A 24,747-nucleotide genomic window follows, 5' to 3' on the forward strand; every position below is an offset into this window, starting at 1 on the left:
CGCAGCTCTTGCGGGTCCACCAAACGCCATCACGTCGGGCCCCCCCCGACCGTGCTCTCTCTTCTTGGACAGCTTCCGTGAGATGACGGGCATATAACCGTGCAACGGCTATTCCGCATCTTCCTCTTGGGTTGGGCATGACGCACAGCAAGTCATTACCAAGACGGAAATGAAAAGGCACTCCAGTACTTTGGACTACTACCTAACTACCTTACAGTACCTGCCTCACTCCCTACCCTACCGCCGCCTGTCACCGTTCTGGTGGATCCCACGCACAGCCGTACCAATACTATCCACACTGTGCACAACGCCCGCGCCAACGGCCGGTCATGATGCCAACCACCTTTCCATGCTTGCTTCGGAAAACACTCATTACCGAGGGCCTGTAAGCTAAGCTGTGTGCCGTTTGCCGATAGTCAAGAGGTGGGTATATATAGAGGCCTTGTTGTCTTCACCTGAACTCTCTGTTTGCTCTTCACGTCCATGTCCTGCAGTTTTCGGTTTGCAGTCTCGTTAATCAAGTGTCTGCCGGATAGGCTCTGATGTTATTTCCGTCAAACTATACATCGTCCGTGTCCTGCTGTTTCCTATTTGCAGTCTCGTTAAGCAAGAATGCTATTTTGATCTAAATGAAAATCGTCCATGTGTTGTTACTATACAACCATGCGAATTCGTGGGCAGCATAAGGGCTCAACGTCATTCGCCCAAGCACAAAGTGGAGCGAGAGGTTCACCACTCACGCGCAGCTGCCAACGTAAACTGCCACTCAAGACCTTCGGCCTCAGACTTCAACATGCGACTGACAGCCCGGGGTAACCTTGCAAGTCTCGTGACTCTTGTAACGTAGGACCATCGTATTGGAAAAATGACAGACTTTGACTCTGGCCCCTCCATCACTTCCGTTCAGTCCAGGTGACGGGGTCGGCCGATGTTCTTCTCCAAACTTCCCGCGCCTTCTACGGCTTCTGGTAGCCGCACTCGGCCAGCGCCGCCTGCAACGCCTCGAGAGCCCGGTCGATATCGTCCCGTTTGGGGTCGAGCTGAATGTGCAAGTCATGTTTTTGTCAGTAGATGAGCTACGCAGCAAAAGAAGGAAGACAAGCTCTCGCTCAAGGAACCACTTACCGCAGAGACGCCCATGTGCCCGAACCGGATGTACTTTGTCCCTATCTCTTTGTGGAGTCCACCCGCAAAGATGATGCCCTTGCTCAGCAGCTTCGGGAGGATGTCGGGAATCGCCACCTTGTCCGGCAGGTAGATGGCCGTCATGGCGTGAGACTGATCCTCAGGCTTGGTCGCGACAATCTTGAGGCCCAAGTCCCCCACGGCCTTTTTGACCTTGTCCGACACCTCGATGTGCTTCTGGAAGCGCTCCGAGAGCGGCCGCTCCAGGATCTGCTTAAGGGCCGTGTTGAGGGCGTGGATGAGCTGCGGAGAGGGTGTGGCAAAGTACGACGGCTTCTTTGCCTCGTAGTTTTGCATGACTGCGTTTCTTATGTGAGCATTTCATGGCAAAGAATTCTTTCCCGGGAAAAGAGGGGCTTGGGTTGGCCTATCATCACCCCAACTTACTCGGCAGCCACCGCTTCATCGAGGCAAAGTACGCAGCGGGCTCCTTCTTGCGGCTCTCAAGAGCCCGCATGGCTCGGCCGCTGAACATGGAAATGGACAGGCCAGCAGGACAGCCAATGGCCTTTTGCCCGGCGGTGATGACGCCGTCGAGCCCCCACGCGTCAAAGGCAATCTCCTCGCAGGCCACGCTGCACACGCCGTCGACAATGACGAGCGTCTCGGGGGAAACCTTCTTGACCGCCGCAGCGAGGCCCTTGATCTCGCTCAGGACGCCCGTCGACGTGTCCACGTGCGTCACCGTGAGCACCTTGTACTTCTTCTCCGCCAGGGCCCTTTCAATCTCGGGCAGCTGCGGGCGGCCGCCGACGGGCCCGTCGAGCTTGGTCACGTTGGCGCCGTAGACGCGGAGGCAGTCGGCAAAGGCGTCGCCAAAGTAGCCCGTGCTCAGGACCAAGGCGTTCTCGCCCGGCTCGACCAGGTTGGCGGCCACCAGGTCCCAGCCGAGGGTGCCGGAGCCGCTGATGACAAAGGGCTGGGCGGCGGGATCCGTCGCTTGGAACAGCTGGCGGAGCATCGACAGCGTCTCGCCAAAGGTGGCTGCGAAGCCGGCGCTGACATGGCTCTCGCTGTCGACGGGGGGCGTGAGAAGGAGAAGAAGCCTCACATGGTGTCGATGACGTACGTACCTGTAGTGGCTCATGGACTGGAGGACGGCATCGTCAAACTCGATGGGGCCCGGGACGAGCAGCGTCGGATGTGCGGGTTGCGAGCTCATGGTCGATGATGGACGTCTCGGGTGCTCGGCAATTGTGTGTGCAATTCGTCGTCGTTGGCGGTGGGAGCTTGACGATGGAGGGGTTCCCTCGGCAATCACGGGGTGACGCTTGGCGGGGCCGGCCGGTCGGAGAGCAGCGGAAGCAGCGGCGCCGCTCCGTCTTAATAATAGAGACATGGCGCCGATTAAGGACGAGATGCCGAGGCAATCCGTGGCTGCCGAGCAGTAGCAGCTGTTAGAGAATAGAGACTACGCTGACTCACCATCATCATGGCCTCGGAATTCTAGGGGTGCCCCATGCATCTAGATCCTCACGTGCTTGCCTCTTCCGACGATGCTTGCGAAGCTCATAGCTACTCCGTGAGGATGTTGTCCAGCCTCCTCCTCGACGTGGAGCCAGTTTACAGCTCTGCAGGGGGCTTGCTTGCGGGGTGACATAGTCATCGTTAACATTCTCATAGAGGCAGGTGCTAACATCCATGCATTGGGCGGTATCTATGGAGAAGGGATGGCCCTACATTCCGCCGCCGAGAAAGGCCGAGTAGAGACCATCCAGAGGCTATTGAAAGCCGGCGCTGACGTGAATACCTGCAACCTTGGGAGGGGACGAGGCCAGACGGCGCTTCAAAGTGCCGCGGCGGGAGGCCATGATGAGGTTGTGCAGGTCCTACGCAGTGGAAGAAATGGGCGAGGAGGCCTCTTGCTCTCCCAAGTAAGCGTAGGCAAGTACATTCAGACGCTTTGAAAAATGACGACGGCAATGGCCGTGCCCGGGCTTTGCACTCGTTTAAGACGCCTCACCCCAGGCATCCATGTATGGCCCCCGCCGGAGCAAAATCCGGAACACTGGTATCGAAGCTCCCCGATGTGACCCCGAGTAGCATCCGGCTGTCCCCGGGGCTGCCGGACATGTATGCACAATCCACCGGCCTTGGCATCGCGGGAAAAACCACATGCAAACGCCGAGCACCTCTCTTTCTACCTCACGCAAAACGCCCCCCGGCTGCCGGTCTGTCCAAGTGCACACAGGGAGAGCGAGAGCTACATAAGGCAGGCCACCTTGCGGCTGCTGCAAAGGTCCGACGACGCAACCTTAATGCGCGAATCAGGCCCGATCCAAGTCCAGGCTTCCACCAACCACTCGTACCAGACCCTCGTGTCGTCCGTTTGGCGCCACATGCTGACCTCGAGCTCCGTGTCGGCGGGAAAGGTGATGGGTTTCTATGATAAGCGTCAGCAAAGCCATGCTCCTGGCAGTTACCTCCGTTCCAGCGCCACTCGACTCACGTTGAGGGGAAAGAAGATGGGAAACCATGAAACCATGTCCTTGCTCTTGGCGTCGATCCTTTCCGGGTGTATGCTAATCTCGACCTTTTCGCCTTTGCTCCCGTCCACCTTGGACTCGTACAGCGTCGACTCAAAGTATCCGGCCAGGCCGTGTATGACTCCCCTGGTGCGGCAAACAAAAGTGACATGGCAGTACCGCGAGTTGTGGTCGTTTGCGCCCGCTGCTCCAGCCATGCTCCCGCCGCCGCCCCCGACAACGCCGCCCGAGCGCCTGGCCTGAATGGCCTGCAGCGTCGCCTCCGGGATGGGATGGGAGAATTCCCAGGCCTGCTGGAACCGGGGCCGGCCCGGCACGCGCTGGCAGACAAAGTCCAGGGCGTAAAGCCTGACCACCCAGGGCGTGTCAAACGCCGTAGCGTCGGACATGGATCGCGTCAGGATATCGGCGTGCAGCTTGGGTGTGGAGATGGGGCTGAGATGGGCCGTGTACGAGTGCGGGATCGAAATGCCGCAAGGCTTCGCGAGGACATGCTGGATCCCATCCAGGCATTCCGGGGACAGCTCGTTGTCGCCAAAGGACCCGAGCAGCTCCGAGACGAGTATGTCCACCTTGCCGTAGACCGGCCCAGCGTCTGTCGACTCGGACACCACCGGGCCCTTCCAGGCCCTCATGTCCGTCTTGACCACGTTGACTCGGCCGCCCCATACCGTCTGATTCTGCCGCAAGAGATAGACGTAGGCATTGGGATTCTTCTCGACTGCCCACACCTCAACGGGAACACCAGTGAATTCCGCCGCCTGGAGCGCCCTCGTGACCAGGGGCCCGCGGCCTGAGCCGGCCACGGCCACGACGACGACCCCCTTCTTTGAAGTCGGCAGCCCAAGCTCCTTCCACTCGCTCAGGGCTTTGATGACTGCAGCCTCGTACTGGTTGTACTTGACCGGATCGCCTTCAAATACCTCGTAGGTGGCAGACTCCAGGTTGTCTGACAAGGGCTGGAGTGGCGACTGCAGCCAGTCCTGGAAACTCGTCAAGGTCGACGACTCCAAGGCTGTGAACGGTGGTTGCTGCGACTCAAGCCACTGCAGGTACGCCATGTAGGCGTTGCCCCGATTCGGCTGGCCCGGGGCCGTGTTGACGGTTGAGTGGGCTTCAGCCAAGCTGGGGAAGTCTTCTTCATCTATGGGCGGCCTCGTGGCTAAAAATGATGGAGAAAGTGCCTTGAAGTGAGAGGCGTCCGGGCCGACGTCGCACAGGAGCAGCCACGGCACAGCCTTGAGCCTCATGTAACTAAAGATCGTTTCCTGGTGGTGCCTTGAGAGGCAAGGGTAACCAGTTTTGTTTGTTTGGAAAACTTCAGGGCCGATGGTCAGGTAGTGGAGAGGCTCCGCGAACCATCGATTCCGCAGGTCCTTTTCCGGCATCGCCTTTGGAAGTTTGAGTGCTTGGCGTGATAAAGCCATTAGCACTGCTGTCCGTTACGCGACACACGGATCGGGTCCATTCATCTTACCGACAAAGAGCCTGGGGTTGTACTTGCACACTGTCCGTATGTGATGCCAAGAGTCCCAGCAACCAAAGAGGTCAATTTCTTTCGCCTCCGTCTCCTGAGATGCCTGTGGCTTGATCGACGATAGAGTCTCCGACTGCCCATCCGCGACAGGCTCTCGATACATGGGCAGGTGGATCAAGAAAGTCAAGCAATTCCCAATAGCTAGTGCTTCCTGAACGGCACGGGCATACTGCATGAGGCCCTGGTTGCCGTCGTCCTTGGAAGCATCGCACGACGGCCCGGCAATGACGACGCTCCTAACGCCGCAGAAATTCGCGTAATTGATCTCGAGGTTCAGGACCTGGCGGGAGATGCTTGCGATGATGGGGTCCAGGGAGCAGAGGTCGATCCAGGGGCTGAGGTACGCCGTGTAAGTGTTTACGGCCGAAGAGGGGAACAGGCCGGTATCCTCGGGCGTCAACGGCGGCAGGATGGGCTCGGCTCGAGACGACGTGGCCGTGCTGGTGCCCGCTTCGCCGTCCTTTTCCAGCGACGCCAGGTAGTCCGAGACAAGCTTGAAGACCCTCGACTTGAAACGGTTGTTGGTGACGGGCGTCGTCACGAAGCCGATCTGCTAGGGGTCAGAGGGATCGCGGCTTTGCTTGGAGGAAACGGCTGTCACTTACACCCTGATTGAGCAGATGGCCATACTGCAAGTCGGTGAGAGGCACGTCCCGGGCTGAATCATGCTTTCCGATGTGAAAAAGGGGCTGCTGAGGACCGAAGCCGGCAGGGCTAGCCGGGGCTGCTCCCTCGTCACCGAATGCCATGCTGCTGCTCTGGGGCGCGACGAGGCCGCTGTTCTCTGCCGAATTACGGACGGCAGACGAGCGACAACGTCTGGCAGCGCTGGCCTCGAGGTCAGCTGGCGAACGGGGCTCAGAGGTGCTCCCGAAGACGACGCTGACTGCTCATTCAGAAACGGCGAACAACTGTTGCTGGGGTTGGAGGAGTCCGTGGAAGAGGCGAAAAGCAGCTGGCTGGCTTTTTTTGCATTGGTTCGGCGAAGATCAAACTGGAGCCTCTGCGAGGCACTGTGTGCGCCGCACATGGCACATGGCACGGCAAAGACGCGCCGACGGCGGAAGAGACGGCCTGCGCCGCACAGTTATGAATTTTGATTGAATGCGAGGGCTCGAACTTCGAACACTCCAATCTTTACCATTTTATGCGAGGCAGAGCCCGGAAAACGGCTTCGATCCAGGCATAACCCGTTGTGCTCGTCAGCGGAGCGGCAAAGTGGCAGACCTGATGTCTCCAGCGGCGCTCGGCAAAATCGCACTGTAGCAACTCCCCAGGGTCCTCCCTTATCGATAACAAACGCCTCGCCGGTTGTCCCGCCAAAATTTTCCCGATTTTCCATTGCTCGCTGTTGCCCGGCAATTCAACTACCTACGTGCCAGCCCAGCAATGGACCTCGGCCAGGCCAAGGGCGGAAAGCGCACGAGCGCCGACACCATCGACGACGCTTCTAGGAAAAAGCCCAAGATGGTCGACGACGCCGGCGCAAAGCTCAACCCCTACCTCGCCCACATGTACCAAGACGACGGCGCCGTGGCCAACGGCTACGGCCCCCTGGCCGGCATGAAGCGACGCCAGACGACGGCCGAGCAGGCCTCCAAGGCCGAGGACTTGGACTCCAACCCCTTCACCGGCAAGCCGCACACGCAGCAGTACTTCCGCATCCTCGAGACTCGGCGGAACCTGCCTGTTCACAAGCAAAGGTGGGTGTGGACAGAGAGGGAGAGCATTGACAGCTGCTAACCCGGCGCCCCCGTTTCCAGACAAGAATTCCTTGACAAGTACCACTCGACCCAGATCCTCGTCTTCGTCGGTGAGACTGGTTCCGGAAAGACAACACAGATTCCCCAATATGTCGTCTTCGACGAGCTACCCCAGCAGACCGGCAAGCTCATTGCCTGCACCCAACCGCGTCGAGTGGCCGCCATGTCCGTCGCCCAGCGCGTCGCCGATGAAATGGACGTGCCCCTCGGCCAGGAGGTCGGCTACAGCATCCGATTCGAGGACAAGACGGGTCCCAAGACAGTGCTCAAGTACATGACGGACGGCATGCTGCTGCGCGAGGCCATGCACGACCATGAAATGTCCCGCTACAGCTGCATCATCCTCGACGAAGCCCACGAGCGCACGCTGGCCACTGATATCCTCATGGCCCTGCTCAAGCAAATTGCCAGCCGGCGCCTGGACCTCAAGATCATCATCATGTCCGCCACGCTCGATGCTCAGAAGTTCCAAAAGTATTTCAACGACGCGCCGCTGCTCGCCGTCCCCGGCCGAACATTTCCCGTCGAAATTTTCTATACGCCGGAGCCAGAGAGGGACTACGTCGAGGCCGCCATACGAACTGTCCTGCAGATTCATGCGTCCGAGTCCGAGGGCGACATCTTGCTCTTCCTGACCGGCGAGGACGAGATTGAAGATGCTTGCCGGAAGATCGGCCTCGAGGCCGAAGAACTGGTCAGAGAGGTCGACGCCGGGCCCCTCGCCATCTATCCTCTCTATGGTACCTTGCCGCCGCATCAGCAGCAGCGCATCTTCGACCAGGCTCCCGCCCCGCTCCGCAAGGGTGGACGCCCCGGACGCAAGTGCATCGTATCAACCAACATCGCCGAGACTAGTTTGACCATTGACGGCATCGTGTACGTGGTGGACCCCGGCTTTAGCAAGCAAAAGATCTATAACCCGCGAATCCGAGTCGAGTCTCTGCTCGTGTCGCCAATTTCCAAGGCGTCGGCGCAGCAACGGGCCGGTCGAGCTGGACGTACCAAGCCCGGAAAGTGCTTCAGACTGTACACCGAGCACGCTCACAACAAGGAGCTCATTGAGCAGACCTATCCCGAGATTCTCCGGTCCAACCTGGCCAATACCGTCTTGGAGTTGAAGAAGCTCGGCGTCGAGGACCTCGTCCATTTCGATCTGATGGATCCGCCGGCCCCCGAGACGATGATGAGGGCGCTCGAGGAGCTCAACTACCTCGCCTGTCTCGACGACGAGGGCGAGCTGACGACGCTGGGGAGCCTCGCCTCAGAGTTCCCCCTGGATCCTTCCTTGGCCGTCATGTTGATTTCGTCGCCCGAATTTTACTGCTCCAACGAGATGCTCTCCATCACGTCCCTGCTGTCGGTCCCCCAGATCTTTGTCCGCCCCGCCAGCAGCCGCAAACGGGCGGATGAGATGAAGGCCCACTTCAGCCATCCGGACGGGGACCACCTGACGCTGCTCAACGCCTACCACGCCTTCAAAGGCCAGGCCACGTCGAGCCCCGAAAGCCTGAAGAACTGGTGCCACGAGCACTTCCTCTCTCTCCGCCACCTGTCGAGTGCCGATAACGTCCGGACTCAGCTTAAGCGGATCATGGAGACGCACGGAATCGAGCTCATCTCGACGCCGTTTGAGGATAAGACCTACTACTCCAACATCCGCAGGGCCCTTCTGGCCGGCTTCTTCATGCAGGTGGCCATGAAGGAGAGCTCGGGCAAGGTGTATCGCACCGTCAAGGACGACCAGGCCGTCCTCATCCACCCATCCACGGTCCTACGCACCGAGTTCGATTGGGTCGTGTACAATGAGTTTGTGCTCACGTCGAAGCAATACATCCGCACGTGCACTGGCATTCGCCCGGAGTGGCTAATGGTAAGCCTTGGGAGGCGATCGCGAGGCCGTGTTCGGAGAATGATGGCTGACTGCTCGTCAATAGGAAATTGCACCCGTGTATTATGATCTCGACACTTTCGAGGACAGCGACATCAAGAGATCGCTCAAGCGGGCGACGGAGAAGAAGAAGCGCAAGGAGGCGATGAAGGCGGGACGGTGAGTTGCCTCGGACGGAAAATGCCCCCCCTTGAAAGTTTGAGCGGCTCGTCCAATGAGGGAGCGGCGACGGGGGGCAGGTCTCGTCACACCCGACGAGTTGCCGACAGAGAGGCTTGCTACGGCATTGCAACGGTATATGCGTTTGCTGCTTGGTCTGGTTTCAAGGCGTCGGCGGCTGGGCATGCTGCTTGTCTGTTTCGGGAGGGGAGCCGGCAGCGTGTTGGCAAAATGAACCCAATACTATACGGGGCACTGGAGTAGACAGATGGCACGTCGACCAGTTAGAGCTAGACTCGAGGTTTCATGACCACACTGCGGCGTTACACGGCGTCTGCAACGGGGAAGAGTTTTACATATGTCGTGCTCGGGGTTCGACTTTGTCCACCTTGGGCCTGCGTGCTTACTGACTGCGCGGCGGATGTCGCCGCGACGCAGCTGGCACAGTCCCAGCCAGCCTGGTGCGCGATGCCGGTTCGCGTCGATGCTGATGATTCGGCACCTGCAACTGTGCAGCCGTTGGCTCGGCAGGGCGGGATGGGAACCGGATCCTGGGGCATGCAGGCGTGACAGTGAGTGAGTCTGAGACTGTCAGACTGTGGTGATGGGTCTGAAGGATGATCTGCAACCCAATCCGCCGGCGGGGACGCTCTCGACACGCCGGGCCTTTCACATGGGGGCGGAGCACTCCCCTTGGGGCCTCATCAACCCGGGCCAGGGGTAGAGGTTCGAGTCCAAGTGCCAGTCTTTTGCTGCGCATAAATACATTAGCACATGTACGTATGCACGGATCGGAATGCAAAAGCCTACCTATATCTCGTCTTGGACACCCGTCCAAGCCCCCTTCCTCCCACCCTTCATGGCACAATGCAAGCGGGCCATGCGCATGTCAACGGCAAGCAAGCCCGACGAACAAAGGGGAGGGGGGCGCCACGCTCTCGATGTCGTGGCCGTGAATGGACGCACGGTAGGCTGACGCCGAGGCCGGCCGCGCGCTGTTGCAGTGGCTGGTGGCTTTGTGCCGCTGATGAAACATACCAAGGCGGCGGCGGCACTGCACGTCAGACGGGGAAGCTTCTTCGGCGAGGCGCGCGCCCTGGCTGTGACCGACTTCCTCTCCAGTCTACGGGTCGAGAGGTCGTGGACACGACACGGGGTGCAGCGAAAAGCCGCAGAACGCCGTTGACGGGCGACAGAGGCGTGATGCTGCAGAGCAAGAAGACGCCGCTGCAGCTCACAGCGCCGGGCCAGGGGGGAAACCACCGGGTCGACGGTGCGACGTGCCACATGCACTCGCCGTCTGCCCGCTGTTCATGTTCATGGCCGTACGTGCTGCGCTGTGGGGACGGTGTATGCATCGGACCGAGGACGCTGGCAGTCGGCAAACACACGAGGTTGCAATCATCGACGATGGAGTGGCAGCCTGCTCCCTGAAGACCGTCCAATTCACGGTCGCCTCTCGGCCCCTGAGCAGCTGTGGCGGGCAGCCTCGTAGCCGCCTTGATGCACTCCTGGCGAGCTCACACGAACCCGGATCGGCCAGGGAGAGCAGAACCGCTGCGGCGCAACGGCAAGGCAGTTGTGGGTGCAGTAGGGGTCGCTTGGCTTGGCTTGGGTCCGGTTGCATGCTTGTTTCAGTGGCACCACGTCCGGGCTCGAGATCCGGCCTCCTTATAATACAGCCCGTCCATCCGCTGGCGTTCACGGCCAGCGCCAAGAGCTGCCCGTATGGCTCCGCTCGAACAGGTAGCTCGATTGCATGGTTTTTGCAAAGTGCCGCATGATTCGATGAATCAGAGGAATGGGAAAGGTTCGAGGCCAAGATCTCGCCAGCCACGAGTGGATTACACCCTGACATATATGACGGATCCAGCATCCACGCGATACATCCCAGGATGCCTGGGGTCAGCATCTGACAGCGTTTGAATCCGTTCTTGAACCAGATACATCAGTGGCCCCCGAATTGACGCATGTCTGGTCTACGTGGTTAATACTTTTCCGCATGAGAGCGTCTGATGGTCCAGGAAGAAGACAAGCAATTTGACGGTGAAGTATGGGGTATGACGAGCGGGCCACTCCATCTAAAGCACCCAAATCAGCCACAACTTGAACCGTGTTATGACCACGTCGTGATATGGTCACCGCCACACAGCACATATCGGACTATGTACCTCCCATGGTCTGTGAAAGTCGGGCAAGTAGTTGAGTCCCCGATACTTCAGCGTTCATGGCAAATACCCTCCTGCATTCCAGCGATCACGGTGTATGGTGGAGGATCGGATCTTGGCTCGGCGGCTCCAACGTCACCCTGAGCCGCAGGGTCAGGAAGCTTGTGCCAGGGCGCAGCTCTTCAATTTGGCAGCGGGGTCTGGGGCGCAGGGAAAGCTTGGTATTGAAGATGCGTGTCATTCGACAGACGGCCTGTTCAAAGCATGATCATCTGCAGTGCAAGCTCTCCGTGAGTCGTCAATTCTCCAGAGCCGGGGGCCGGCATATCTGGTACTAAGGCTGCGATCTTGCTTTTCACTGCTACCGATCCTTGGTGTGTTCACCGGCGCTCCTGCAAGACCACAATGACAGGGTGTTAGTCTTTTGGGTCCGCAAACTTGGCGTTGAATAGCTTCGACATAGTCCCGAGCTGCGCCGGATTAACCTTCTGGGCGTGTTGCATGAACACAGCAGGTTGTGCTCGTCTACCGAACGGAGCCTGTAAGACACACCGACCAAGCTTCGGCCCGCGATGAGATGCTGCTTCGGTGCCCGACCAAGGCAAGCCTCCTCTGCTTCTGGGTTTCCTGGCATATCGTCAAGCAGCCCTCTCGCATGGCTCCGGTCGGAGCACTGTTGGTTCTTCGTCGCCAAGCATGAGCTGTGTTCAGAGTTTTGCGGATGTCCTTCCGACTGGTGCTGCTTTTCGGCGGCTTCGCCGGGCCGCAGCTAGACATGACTGGATCATGGCCCAGAAGAGAGGGCCAGACTAAGCCACTGCGTATGAAAATCGTCGGTGCGCGAATAAATTCTGCCGGGCTCTCTTGGCTCTCCTATTAATACCTGAACCCACGCACGTAGACTGATGATCGGTGCGAGGCTCTCAGGGGAGCATCGTAGCCGGCCCGACCTGCCGAGCAACGCTTGGCGTGGGTTGAAAGTCCAACCGCGCAGCTTGGCTGACGGATAGCTTGCGGTTCATGAAACTGATTCATGAAACTCCCGCCGAGGATTCGACATGACAAGTAAGTGAGTACGACTGGCCCTTACACAGAGCGCATCAACGGACTGGACAGGGTCTTGTTAACGTCAATTTAGTCGTGCAGTAAAGGACGGCTTGGATATGTAATAGGATATGAGGGAAAAAATCAAGAAGAGCCTTGGCGTTCGCGGTTGCTCTTCCAGAAGTGGCCGTTCCACCACTCTTGACAGGATGTAACGAGATGATCCACGGCAAAGATCCACGATTAGAGCTTGAGAGGGGCATCATGTAGCGTAACCCCTCGGGCAGCTGTTCCACGGCGTCAAGCGTGTTCAGCGTTGCGTCACAACGCCGGTCTGCACCTGGATGCTCCCACCATGGCAGAGGGAGGATGCGTATGCCGCTCCGGGTTCTAGATCTGAATAACAGTTGCAGTTGTTTTAGACTTGCGTACCTGGGCTGAGCGAGCTTCAAGATAAATACCAAGCCGCTCTTCGTCTCTCAACAGCGTCTCACGCCCCCGTCCCTCTTCGTCTTTCGACATCGACAGCCGGCCACTTCTGCGGGTCAACCGTCAGAGCCTCAAGGCGACCATCGCCAGCTGATAGCTTAAGCACCGGGCTCTGTTAGCTCTCTGGGGTGATCGAAACAGCCCCAATCGATACTTTGGCCATTAGCAACTTGTGATGCCCCTTCGAGATACCATGGGTGGAAACGGTTTCTACAAGTATCGGTGCAAATACTTCATATCGCACGACTGTCCGAACTGGGTGTGGGTGGCCAAAGCCCCCTGTGCAATGTGTCTTGTAGGCAAAGACGTCGTCTATTTCCACTCAAATGAATGATAAGCTGACGGGAAGACAGGCCGAAGGCAGGGACGGGGAGCGAGCCGAAGTCTCGCCATTGCGACTTTCCCGAGATATCGTTGCGCCCTGCGTTCGAGACGGCGTCCTGCAGTACGTCGTGATGGAGCTGGTGCCGCCGACCGAGCCCGGCGACGGCTGGACGCTGAAGGACAAGTTTCCGGGGCCTCCGCCGGCAGTTCCCGTGACGAGTGGCATGCTGGAAGTGCCTGGTTTCCCGACATCTCAAGCTTGATGGCGGAGAAAAAAATGGTGTGCATTCCCCCGCGGGATTTCGGAACGTCGATTGCTGGCCGAAAGCAACCTCGGTGAAAGCAAGTAGACGACCATGGGGCGAAAGCCAGTGCCGCCGCTCTTGTACCTTTGTATAAAATGAAACTCAAGGACCAGGCGCAGGGGGGTAAAGATCAGGCCACGCAGCAAGGGGCTGGATCAAGGGCATTGTTTGAGGTTGCGAGCGCTTCACTCGGACCAGTAAAGGATCGCCTCCAAAGATGATGTGTGGGAGGCCTTTTGATACACCACTCGGCCGGTCGTCGAAGGGATGTCAGACATGTATGGCTGTTATTGACTTGCATGGCGTCATGCAAGGACACGGCGGGCTTGTTTCTTTGCTTTTCCCATACTCAGCCTCCCGTCGTGACCGGCCTTCCAAGCATCCAAGGTCCCAGGGCGCTCGAAGCCTCTGCTCTGACCGTTCGTGTGGCACGCAGACTGGACCTTGGAATGTGCCACCAGGGTGTTCGCCTTGGCCAAATGTCAGTCGGACGCAGTGCGTGGCTCCGGAGTACTGTATTTGATGCTAGCCTTTGCATACAGCACGATGATACTCTGTGCTGTCCCCCGTTTTCAGCCGACAGATAGCGGACGAGGCCAGCGACGACACGCCGATGGCAGCACGCCCCGATGATTGGCGTGTGCGACCAGGGATGCACGGGATAGGTTGGTGTTGGTGTCGCGACGGCAGATTGCAGGGTAAGATTTGGCCTCTGGAGGATGCAGCATGCAAAGATGGATGTAGCACAGGCAGACTGGCCATTCGTCGTCGACGAGTCGTTGAGCAGGTAATTAGTGTGCGTATCCGTACCTTTTACCTTTGTCGAAGAAAGCAGTCCATTCCTCCAGGAACGGCGAAGCCAGGCGGTCACGCGATTGTAGCGTGTACAGTACATGGCTACTTGTTGTCGGCGTCCCTGATTGGGTTAGCCCATGGTATTAGTCAGCCTGAGCGGCGGCGAGGGAGCCAATAGAGGCGCGGGGGTCCGCGCCTTTAAAGTCGGCGCGGACGTCCGCGCCTGTTTTGTAAGCCCAGCCGGAAGATAGTCGGGCCCGCCTCCGGCCCCGACCTGTCCTCTCCTTTCTCTCGCCCTCCGTACTGTGGCAAGCATATCACGACCATATCCACGGAGGGTCAGCGCGCCGCCATTGCGGCCCAATTTATCCGCCGCCCCTTACGCAGAGTAGGCCAATATGGAGCTTACTGAATTCCTGACGATTGCCTTCCTCCTGAGGGTCAATTCGACTCGCGAGAGTCCCTTCTTGTCTCAATTAATGCGTGGGCAGCTCCAAGAGGCTATGCCTTCACCACAGGCAAGTCCACGAGAGACCCGCGGTCCGGAAGACGCACAGTCACATTTGCCTGTGATCGTGGAGGTAGACCAGGGGCTCATACAAGCAAGGACCAGAAGCCAGCTGAACGGCAACGGTCTACAAGCTCCCGTATCACTGGATGCCAGTTTTCCATCAATGCGAAAGAGAGCCTTGATAAGTCGTACTGGTATATCAGGCATCGCCCAGGCGAGGAGAAGTCGGTCCACAACCATGAGCCCAGTCTGCACATTACAGCACATCCAGCTCATCGTGCCCTCTCCTCAACTGACCAGTCAGCTATTGGGAACCTCGCAAGCGCCGGCATAGCACCAAAGGATATCCGGACATATATGCGCCAGAGCTCTCAGACTGCTCAAGGAGCGACACAGCAAGACATATATAACTGTATCGCACAGCGCAGACGAGAGCTTCTTGCTGGGCAGAGCACAATGCATGCCCTTGCCAATGAGCTTGACAACGAGGGTTCCAAACCCGCATACAGCTTGACCATGACGGCCGAGTCACAGCGGTCTTATTCGCACACCCGGCGTCACTAGAATACCTCAACGCATACCCAGAATTACTACTTCTAGACTGCACATACAAGACGAACAAATATAAGATGCCACTGCTCGATATGATCGGCGTTGATGCCTGCCAACGGTCATTCTGTATTGCCTTTGCCTTTCTCAGTGGTGAAGATGAAGATGACTACATCTGGGCACTGGACCAACTCCAATCGATATACGAGTTATATGACATTCGCCAGCCATCCGTTATCCTTACAGATCGTTGCCTTGCCTGCATGAACGCAATTTCCCGTGCTTTCCTGCGTCAAGGTCTCTGCTCTGCATCTGGCATGCGAACAAGGCGGTGCTTAGCTATTGCAAACCAGCATTCGACCGTGAGGATGAGAACTCTAACAGTGATGAGAAATGGGTTGAGTTCTTTGGGTATTGGCACTCAATCGTGAGCTCGAGAGATGAGGAGACATTCGATCAACAAGTTGAAGAGCTGGAGAAGCGCTTTGTACCACGATACGTCAAGGAGGTTAGCTACATACGGGAAACCTGGTTGGACCCGTATAAGGAAAAGCTCGTCAAGGCCTGGGTTGATCAATATGCTCATTTCGGCAATGTGGCTACTTCCGGGTGGAAGGCATCCACGCATTATTGAAGAGCCACCTTAAGAAGTCAACACTAGACCTCTTCGAAGCAACGAGGGCAATCAAGCAAGCTCTTCTCAACCAACTGGCCGAGCTACAAGCCAACCAAGCCAGGCAGCATATACGGATGCCAATTGAGCTCTCTGGAACCGTATATAGCACGGTACGTGGCTGGGTATCACACGAAGCCTTGCGACAGGTTGCAAAGCAACACAAGCGCCTCAACGAGAAAGACATCCCTGCTTGCACAGGCAGCTTCACCAAGTCTCACGGTCTCCCTTGTGCGCACACATTACAGCCGCTCATAGAGGAAGATCTGCCACTCCGGCCACAACATTTTCATACGCATTGGCGCCTTCGACGGGATACCAAAGAGATTGGTCAGGTCCTCATAGAGCCTCGTCGGCGATTGGACCAACTTGTCGCCACATCGAGGATAACACAGTCATCCACACAGCGCGAGCCAAGTGCATTTGAAGCCATAGAGCCAGTTCTACGGCCAAAGGCGCCACCTACATGCAGCAAATGCCACCAGAAAGGGCACATCATGACATCTCGCAATTGTCCTTTACGCTATAGCGACATACTGCAGCGGGCAGAGGCACGGGCGGCAGAGACTGCAGAGACGGCAGCAATTGCAGCGACTGCACAGACTGCACAGACTGCACAAGCAGTAGCAATTTCAGAGACTGCACAGACTGCAGCAGTCATGGAGACAATCACGGTTGCAGTCACTACAGTCTCTACGGTGTCTACAATTGCTGCAGTCTCGACAGGAATTGCAGAAGCTACAGAGACTACGGAGAATCTACGATATGATGACCCACGAGCCATCTATCAGAGGTATGTCAGGGCAAGAGACTCTTGGTATAGAGCACAGCCTCGCGGCAATCTCAAGACCAACCAGGCATACCGAAGGCAATGGGCTTGCCATTGCGCTACAGCAAGACTGAATATGACTGGTGCCTCGACTGGAAGCAAATGTCAAGGAGCTGCGGCTCGAGGAAATGGACCAAGGAAGAGATGATGGCATACCTTGATTGGGATAAGGCAGAAGAAGAGCGGTTAGATGCCCGGGTGGCCGAGGAAATGCAAGCGCAGCCTTTCTCACGAGAAAGAGGTACTGCAGGTATATGGGCTGACTGCGAGAGACTCGGAGGAACAGCAGGCAAACTATTCCCGCATATAAGTCGTCTGCTAGGACCGGTCTGTATAAGTGCGCCACAGTTGGAAACCACAGCAATTCTAGATTAAAAAATTTGAGTCGATTGACACTCAAATTGACGCTGTGGCCGTTGAGTACTTTTGCCGATGTGCGGGAGATATGTGCAGTAAAACTGGCGCGCCAGCGCGGTCGCGGCGGGCGCTGTTCGCGGCGCCCACAATGGCCAGCCGGGCTTACATAACAGGCGCGGACGTCCGCGCCGACTTTAAAGGCGCGGACCCCCGCGCCTCTATTGGCTCCCCGGCGGCGAGGGTTCGTGCTCGAGTCCAAGCTTAGAATCATCACCTTCTCTTCTGCCTCTTTCTCATTACTCTCAAGCAGGGGCTTCTTATTGTAGAGGGCGCGCTCCGTGTAGCAAGCTTCTCACCAAGCGGAAGCCCCGTTTCTGTGTTGTTTACACCTAACGCAATTGCCTTGCTGCTGGCCTGCTCCCAAGGCTTGGTTGGCATTACCCCTGTTTTTCCTTGGCAGGGAATTCTTCTTGTTTTGAGGGCAGCTAGCAGGCTCTTCAGGGGAAGCTTTTCCCTGCCGTGCCGTTCATCTTGCATGTTGTTTGCCCTCATTATCGTGGCCCAACCTAGTAGATCTCACTCATCGGCTGCTGTGAGGAAACAACTGTCACGTCATTTTGCTAAGCAAAGGTAGAGAGTGCACGCTCCAGCAGATGGTGCTGCAAGTGACTATTATAATTGACTATTTTTACACGCGATATACTCTCCCCCAGCTGTTTAATGTTGCCAAGAAGAGCTAGAAGTCGTCATGAATTGTGGTGCAGGCGCTGCTTCTTGCATCCTGTAACGGGCAAGCCGCTTTAACGGCGGCTGCGCCGCCTAGCTTCTAGAACCTTCCATTGGCTCGAAGCTATAAAATGCTATTGTGCTCTCATGTAGTAGATTCTCTTTCTTTCTTTCTTTCTTCTCTATCTTGATAGTAAACAGCATAGGGACTAGTTAGTTGTATCAACTCACTAGAGGCCTTTCACATACTATCAAGATCACTGAAGACATTGAAGACACTGAAGACACCGAAGACACTGAAGACACCGAAGACACCGAAGACACTGAAGACACCAAACTGAGTCCCGTCGAACTATTAGCGTTCAGCGAAGTCGCGATGGCCGAAGATAACAACAACATGCAGCCGGACGTCCTCAGCGCCCTGGTTGCCGAGATACGAAGTCTGAGAGAAGAGAGTTCCCGAAGAAACACCCAGTTTGAAGAACGTTTTATTGCCCTGGAACTCCAACAACACCAGCAAGCCCGTTCGTCTGAACTCCTAGAGCCAACGCCATCTGTCACCCCGGCTGTCCCCATTGAGGACACTCGTGTGGTCGCCACTCACAACCCTCACCCAACCAAGCGCCCCAAATTACGAGACATACCGAAATTCGGCGGCGACAAGGCCCAGTGGCGAAGCTGGAAACTAGAAACCGAAGGAAAGCTACGAGTCGACAAAGAAGCCCTTGGAGATGCAGAAGGCCACTTTATGTACATCTTCATGAGCCTAGAAGGCAAGGCTAAAGACAACGTGACCACATTTGTGGAGATGCAAACCGAGAAGAAAACGTTCAATGTTGCTGAACTACTCAACCGCCTCGAATTGCTGTACGGGAGAGGGATCGCAAGCAGAGAGCTACACGCAACCTGCATTCGATTAAGCAAGGAGAGAATGAACCGTTCACGTCCTTTACCCCCGCTTTGAGAGGAGATCGCCAATGCCAACGCCGAGTATTGGCCAGATGACAGCAAGATTTCCTACCTCCAGGAGGCACTAAACGATAAAATGAAAGCAGCCCTCATAGGCTCTGACCCCTCTGCCATCAGCAGCTATGTTGGGCTGGCGAGGAGGTGCGATTCGCTGAGCAGCCAGATGGAATTGTTGGGTCAGTGGAAAGGCCTCGAGGCAACACAAAGAGTTCGGACAACTATGACAACCACCAGAATCATGGAGGCCAGGCTGCCCAGAAACAGCCTGGCCAGAAAACCGAAGTTAGACGAGAGGATATGATGGAATGGGAACCAACTCTACAAGCATCCGCGAAAGTGAACGCTGCGCGCACCCGCAGTGATAAGAACACATATGGTTACCAATCCAAGCGACCAGAAGACCAAGCGCTGTTGGGCAAGCGTGCCAAGTGGGTCGACCAGGCCGAGATGGACGCCCGTTACCGTGAAGGGCGTTGCCTCCGTTGTGGAAGAGACAACTGCAGAATCGAGCGCTGTCCATTGGCTGCGCCTATCCGACCCGCAAACACGACCCGACGCACTCAGGTCAATGCCGTGACCCCGTCACGACCAGCGGTCACTAAAGCCGAGGTCGCCGAAGACGATACTTCTTCTCATAACGATGAAGATTCAGACTAGGGACACGCGGCGGCTGTGAGAGAATGGGATGTGAGCGGAAAAGCAAAATGGACGGAGAACCGTTCATAGCAGACGTCAGGGTGAACGGCACAGACTTCGTGCCATCTCTTGTCGACTATGGCTGCCTCTGCTACGGCGCGGTTAGCAAGCGCACATTTCACTCTCTCCAGTTGCCACATATACGCGTCCAGCCGCGCATCTTGGAGAATGCAGCGGGAGACGGCAAGGAGGTCAAAATCGACAAGATCACGTATGTGTCGATCGACCTCGATGGACATCAGCAGCATCGTGTTTTCATGTACGTCATCGACGATCTGAACTGGGATATGATCCTGGGTAAACGATGGATGGAAGACCAGGATGTTCACATCCATGCGAAGGAAGGATATCTCGAGATCGGGTCCAATGGAGTTCAAGTACGAGACCGACGACGTTACCAGCCTCCACAGCTAGATGTCTCTAATGTCATGGCCGCAACCTTTTAGCAGAAGCACGCCGTGACAAACGCAAAGGCGGCATTGGAGTTCACTCGGTCACGATGGCGGATATTGACAAGGCCCTAAGACCGAAACCGAAGACTGACGTAATGGAGAAGCTGCCACCACAGTACCACAAGTGGTCTCGAGCTTTCTCTCAGCAACTGGCCGACCAGCTGCCCCCTCATCGGCCAGGTGTGGACCTGAAGATCGAAGTGCTGAAAGACGAGCATGGCCGAGAGAAGCCCCTACCCTGGGGACCGCTTTACAGCATGTCCCGCGAGGAGCTATTGGTACTACGGAAGACTCTCACAGAACTACTCGACAAGGGATTTATTAGAGTCAGCAGCTCGCCAGCCGCGGCACCAGTCCTTATGGTGAAGAAGCCCGGCGGAGGCATCCGCTTCTGCGTGGATTACAGAGGTTTGAACCATATAACGAAGAGGGACCGCTATCCCTTGCCCTTACTGAGCGAGACCTTGCGAACGATAGCCAAGGCAAGGTGGTTCACCAAGGTAGATGTTATAGCAGCGTTCCATAAGATCAGGGTCGCCCCCGGCGACGAGGAAAAGACAACTTTCAGAACGCGCTATGGATCCTTCGAATGGCTGGTAGTTCCATTCGGCCTGACAGGCGCACCAGCAGCCTTTCAGCGGTACATTAACAGCGCGCTCCAGGATTACCTAGACGATTTTGTGTCAGCATATATCGACGATGTCCTGATCTTCTCCTCTGGAAGCCTGCAAGACCACCGCGACAAGGTCGGCAAGGTCCTCCAACGACTGATGGACGCCGGGCTGCAACTGGATATCAACAAGAGTGAATTCGAAGTCAAGGCTGTGAAATACCTTGGGTTTATCATCGAGGCGGAGTGTGGGATCCGAGTCGACCCTGAGAAGGTTGAGGCTGTGAAGGAATGGGCAACCCGACGAATGTTAAGTCCGTGAGGAGTTTTATTGGATTCGCGAACTTCTACAGGATGTTTATGCCAGAGTTCTCGGTGATAGCGGAGCCGCTAACGCGGCTAACGAAGAAGGACGTGCCATTCCGTTGGGATGAATTGTGCGAAGAAGCCTTCGAGAAGCTCAAGGACTTGTTGATCACGGCCCCGATCCTTGCACACTTCCATCCAGAAAGGGAGACTATCGTGGAAGCAGACGCTTCCAGGATTCGCGTCGGGAGGCGTGCTCTTGCAGAGATGATAAGGATGGACTGGTACGACCTGTCGCATACTTCTCGAAGAAACATTCGGCAGCCGAAGCGAACTACGCTATCCATGACAAGGAGCTACTCGCCATTCTCAGATGTTTGGAGCAGTGGGAACCAGAGCTACGGGCAGTAGAGCACTTCAAGATCCTAACGGACCACAAGAACCTGAGGTACTTCTACTCGGAAAGGAGGTTGACAGAGAGACAAGTGCGGTGGTCGGAGTTCCTGTCCAGGTTCCAATTCGAGCTCGAATGGAGGCCGGGCCGCAAGGGCGGATTGCCTGACGCACTCTCTCGACGGGACCAGGATATGCCGGCCAACTACTCCGATGAACGACTAAAGGGACGCATTATGAGGCTATTCCAAAATGATCACCTTAGAAGGGTCCCAATATCGACATTGTCTACCAACACCGAGGGTGCCCAGGAAATCAACTTCGGAAAAGAGATCAGGATATTTGAAGATGAGGAGTTACAGCAGCTGTGGCACGCCGCACGGCAAGAAGACAAGCTTTATCAAGAACTCACGAAGCTGGTAGCAGATGGAGCGAAGAGTGTGCCAACAGACTTACAGAAGGAGAAGGTTGTCAGCATTTCAGAATGCTCATTAGACAATAGAGGCCTGCTGTGCTTTAGAGAACGCGTCTGGATACCCGGTTCGGAGCCGCTACGTACAAAGATCATCCAGGAAACTCACGACTCTCATATCACCGGACATCCTGGAAGGGACCTCACGTACTCGACTCTGTCGAGACGCTTCTTCTGGCCGGGTGCCGCTAGCGATGTACGTCGGTTTGTGCGCAACTGCGAGGTTTGCGGACGAAACACCATCTGGAGGGATACAAAGAAAGGACTCCTAAAGCCGCTCCCTATTCCGCAACGCATATGGAGCGAAATTACCATTGACTTTATTACTGACCTCCCACCGTCGGGGAAAGATGGCGCGACGAACTGCATGGTGGTCACGGACCGACTCACCAAAGGCGTCGAACTCGAAGGATTGAACGATATTTCCACAGAAGCGGTTGCAAGAAGACTCTTCGAACGACACTACCCTGTCCATGGCATCCCAACGGCTATAACCAGTGATCAGGGTCCCCAGTTTGTCAGTGGTATGTGGAAAAGTTTCTGTCAGATGCTAGGGATCGAGCAGCGGTTGTCGACGGCGTACCATCCACAAACCGACGGTGCAACAGAACGAATGAACCAAGAGGTAGAGAGGATTCTTCGGATATGGACGAATTATCTGCAGGAGAACTGGTTAGACTTGCTTCCAATCGCGATGGCGACTATTAACGAGAGGAAGCAACCTCCACCGGACTGAGTCCGTTCTTCTTCATGCACGGCTACCACAACGAGCCAATCCAATTAGTTGAGCATCGAAGAACGGAAGACACGACGCAGGGGGAAGCGACAGCGGAGGATTTTATTCAGAGACTACAGGACGCCACGGAGTTTGCGCAAGCAGCGATAGCTATGGCCCAGGAAATACAGCAAGCGCAAGCCAACAAGCACAGGACAGCCGCACCGAGATACGAGCCTGGGGATTGGGTATACCTCAACTTGAGAAATGTCAAAACATCGCGACCCTGCAAGAAGCTCGATTGGCTACATGCCAAATATCAAGTGCTCGCGGAAGTTAGCCCACATGCCTACAGGTTGGATGTGCCTGGGCGCATCCATCCAGTCTTTCACGTCGACCTACTCCGGCCAGTCCCCGGAGACCCATTGCCTTCGCAGAAACTCGATCAAGAGAGTGCCCCACCGGTGCTGGTGGACGGCGAAAAGATGTACCTTGTTGAAAGAATTCTGGATGAAAGAATGGAAGGTACGCATAAGAAGGTGCTCGTAAAATGGCATGATTACTCGCAGCCTACGTGGGAACCCCTTACTACTATTCGACACACCGATGCATGGAAGCAATGGAAGAAGCATAAAAGGAGTGTCACCTTCTCAAGTCATCTTGCCACAGATTGCCACGACCCCGGAAGAGGAAACGTTGGAAGGAGGAGGTAATGTAACGGGCAAGCCGCTTTAACGGCGGCTGCGCCGCCTAGCTTCTAGAACCTTCCATTGGCTCGAAGCTATAAAATGCTATTGTGCTCTCATGTAGTAGATTCTCTTTCTTTCTTTCTTTCTTCTCTATCTTGATAGTAAACAGCATAGGGACTAGTTAGTTGTATCAACTCACTAGAGGCCTTTCACACATCCGTTTTTGGTTGTGTTGGTGTCTACCTGGTGTATCGACGTCTGGCTCTGGCTTTGTTGCCCGCGCTCTGGCTCTTGTTCTGGCTCTCGCTGCACAATAACAACTGCAGGATTCGAACACGGCTCTTGTGGAGTTTTTTTAGATCTTTTTTCCCATGAGTCTCTTTCGTACAGCTCAGAGGAACTGTTGAATAACCTCTCTTTCCTCTCCAAATAATAGCTCTAAGAGTTAGCCAGATGTGCTGAAGGCCTGTCTTTTCGTCTACTTCAAATGCGTGCCGCATGCCTGTGAACGGGCAGGTAAAACATCCATCATATTGCTAGTGCAGTAGTAAGCAGTGACTGGGCAGAAGAAATCAAAGGTAAATGCCCCATATGCCCTCTGTGGGTATGAGGAAGACTGTGGGATCCGTGATATGCTCTTCTATATCTTCGTTGTGCCGCACACTTCACATTAGGCCATTGGGTGCTTTTAAGCCTGAGCCCAATTTTGTTAGCTTGGGTGTCGAACTGGTGATGTGTTGCATCTTTGTAGCTCCTGGGTGGCCCAACCTTGCGTGCCAAAGAGCTTCTGTTGTCCCAATTGGTGTTTGAGGCTTCCTTGTGTCTTTGAACGCAGTTGTTGCAAAGATAGAGTCCTGATTTGATCCCTTAGGCCGAATTTCTTTGTACTGGATCCAGTGTTGGCCCCAGAAGTATGGAATTGTCAGAAGGAGGACTTCTTTCTTATCTCGAAGTTCCTCTGTGACGTTATTCCAAAGAACCTCCTGGGCATTGAATTTCGTAATATATAGCCCGTTTGTGAGGAAAATAGGGATATAGAGGGCATCAACGAGTAGTTGGTAGCCTGTTTCTGTGGCCACACGAGCAACTCCAATGCCTTCGCAGTGAATCCAGTTTAGAAAAGATGCGTAGTCCGTACAGCTCTCTGAGAGGCTTCAGACATAGCCCTGGCATTGAGAATCCCGGCGGGGGCTGGCAATAGGCTTCCTGCCTGGGGATTGTATAGAGGAACGCTGTTTTGATATCGTATTGCTCAGTCTCGAAGTCCTCAAGGCAGCAGAAGGCTACTAGCATGCGAAAGGTGCGCGCTCGCAGAGTGGCTTCGTAAGTGTCTTCATCATCTTCAGGTTGCTGATCTCTTTGCAGAACGATGCGTGCCTTGAACCGCGTGACGTAGCCTTGCTCGTCGGTCTTATATGCAAAGACCCGGCAAAGAGGAATGAGGAAGTGACCTTTCCGCTTGATAAAGGCTCGTAGGATGGCCTTCCAAGTCTCCCGAGGGGGATTAACCGGTGGGTCGTTCTTGCTTTCGCGAGCTCCGTTTTGGGCGCGTCCTTTTATCGTGTTGCTCATTTCCCCCCCTGAAGAGTGTCCCTTGTTTTGCGTTGGCAATAGTTGCGTATCTCTCAAAGATAAGCCTCTTCTCCTCTGTGTCTGA

General features: G+C 55.9%; 5 protein-coding genes across 5 annotated transcripts; 3 read left to right on the forward strand and 2 right to left on the reverse strand.

Moving 5' to 3' along the window:
- Positions 1-956: 956 nt before the first annotated feature.
- On the reverse strand, positions 957-2,347 carry HRG_07965 (aminotransferase class-V domain-containing protein; the record flags this gene model as incomplete). Its single annotated transcript, XM_044866436.1, has 4 exons — positions 957-1,040; positions 1,126-1,484; positions 1,573-2,198; positions 2,259-2,347. The coding sequence occupies 4 exons, from the start codon at positions 2,345-2,347 to the stop codon at positions 957-959; spliced, it is 1,158 nt and encodes a 385-aa protein (XP_044718325.1).
- A 1,041-nt stretch (positions 2,348-3,388) lies between these two features.
- On the reverse strand, positions 3,389-5,957 carry HRG_07966 (PRMT5 TIM barrel domain-containing protein; the record flags this gene model as incomplete). Its single annotated transcript, XM_044866437.1, has 5 exons — positions 3,389-3,568; positions 3,635-4,833; positions 4,879-5,079; positions 5,149-5,761; positions 5,814-5,957. 5 exons carry the CDS (start codon positions 5,955-5,957, stop codon positions 3,389-3,391), a joined length of 2,337 nt encoding a protein of 778 aa, XP_044718326.1.
- Positions 5,958-6,597: 640 nt separating this feature from the next.
- Positions 6,598-9,022, forward strand: HRG_07967 (oligonucleotide/oligosaccharide-binding (OB)-fold domain-containing protein; the record flags this gene model as incomplete). The annotated part of the gene is made up of 3 exons (XM_044866438.1): positions 6,598-6,911; positions 6,972-8,841; positions 8,906-9,022. The coding sequence occupies 3 exons, from the start codon at positions 6,598-6,600 to the stop codon at positions 9,020-9,022; spliced, it is 2,301 nt and encodes a 766-aa protein (XP_044718327.1).
- A 3,890-nt stretch (positions 9,023-12,912) lies between these two features.
- HRG_07968 (uncharacterized protein) lies at positions 12,913-13,306 on the forward strand (the record flags this gene model as incomplete). The annotated part of the gene is made up of 2 exons (XM_044866439.1): positions 12,913-13,014; positions 13,073-13,306. The coding sequence occupies 2 exons, from the start codon at positions 12,913-12,915 to the stop codon at positions 13,304-13,306; spliced, it is 336 nt and encodes a 111-aa protein (XP_044718328.1).
- A 6,155-nt stretch (positions 13,307-19,461) lies between these two features.
- HRG_07969 (reverse transcriptase (RNA-dependent DNA polymerase) domain-containing protein) lies at positions 19,462-22,394 on the forward strand (the record flags this gene model as incomplete). Its single annotated transcript, XM_044866440.1, has 8 exons — positions 19,462-19,830; positions 20,022-20,267; positions 20,334-20,709; positions 20,898-21,064; positions 21,133-21,596; positions 21,735-21,890; positions 21,936-22,210; positions 22,351-22,394. The coding sequence occupies 8 exons, from the start codon at positions 19,462-19,464 to the stop codon at positions 22,392-22,394; spliced, it is 2,097 nt and encodes a 698-aa protein (XP_044718329.1).
- Positions 22,395-24,747: the final 2,353 nt, after the last annotated feature.

The sequence above is a fragment of the Hirsutella rhossiliensis genome (assembly GCF_020360975.1).
Source record: "Hirsutella rhossiliensis strain HR02 chromosome Unknown scaffold00009, whole genome shotgun sequence".
Classification (NCBI taxonomy): domain Eukaryota; kingdom Fungi; phylum Ascomycota; class Sordariomycetes; order Hypocreales; family Ophiocordycipitaceae; genus Hirsutella; species Hirsutella rhossiliensis.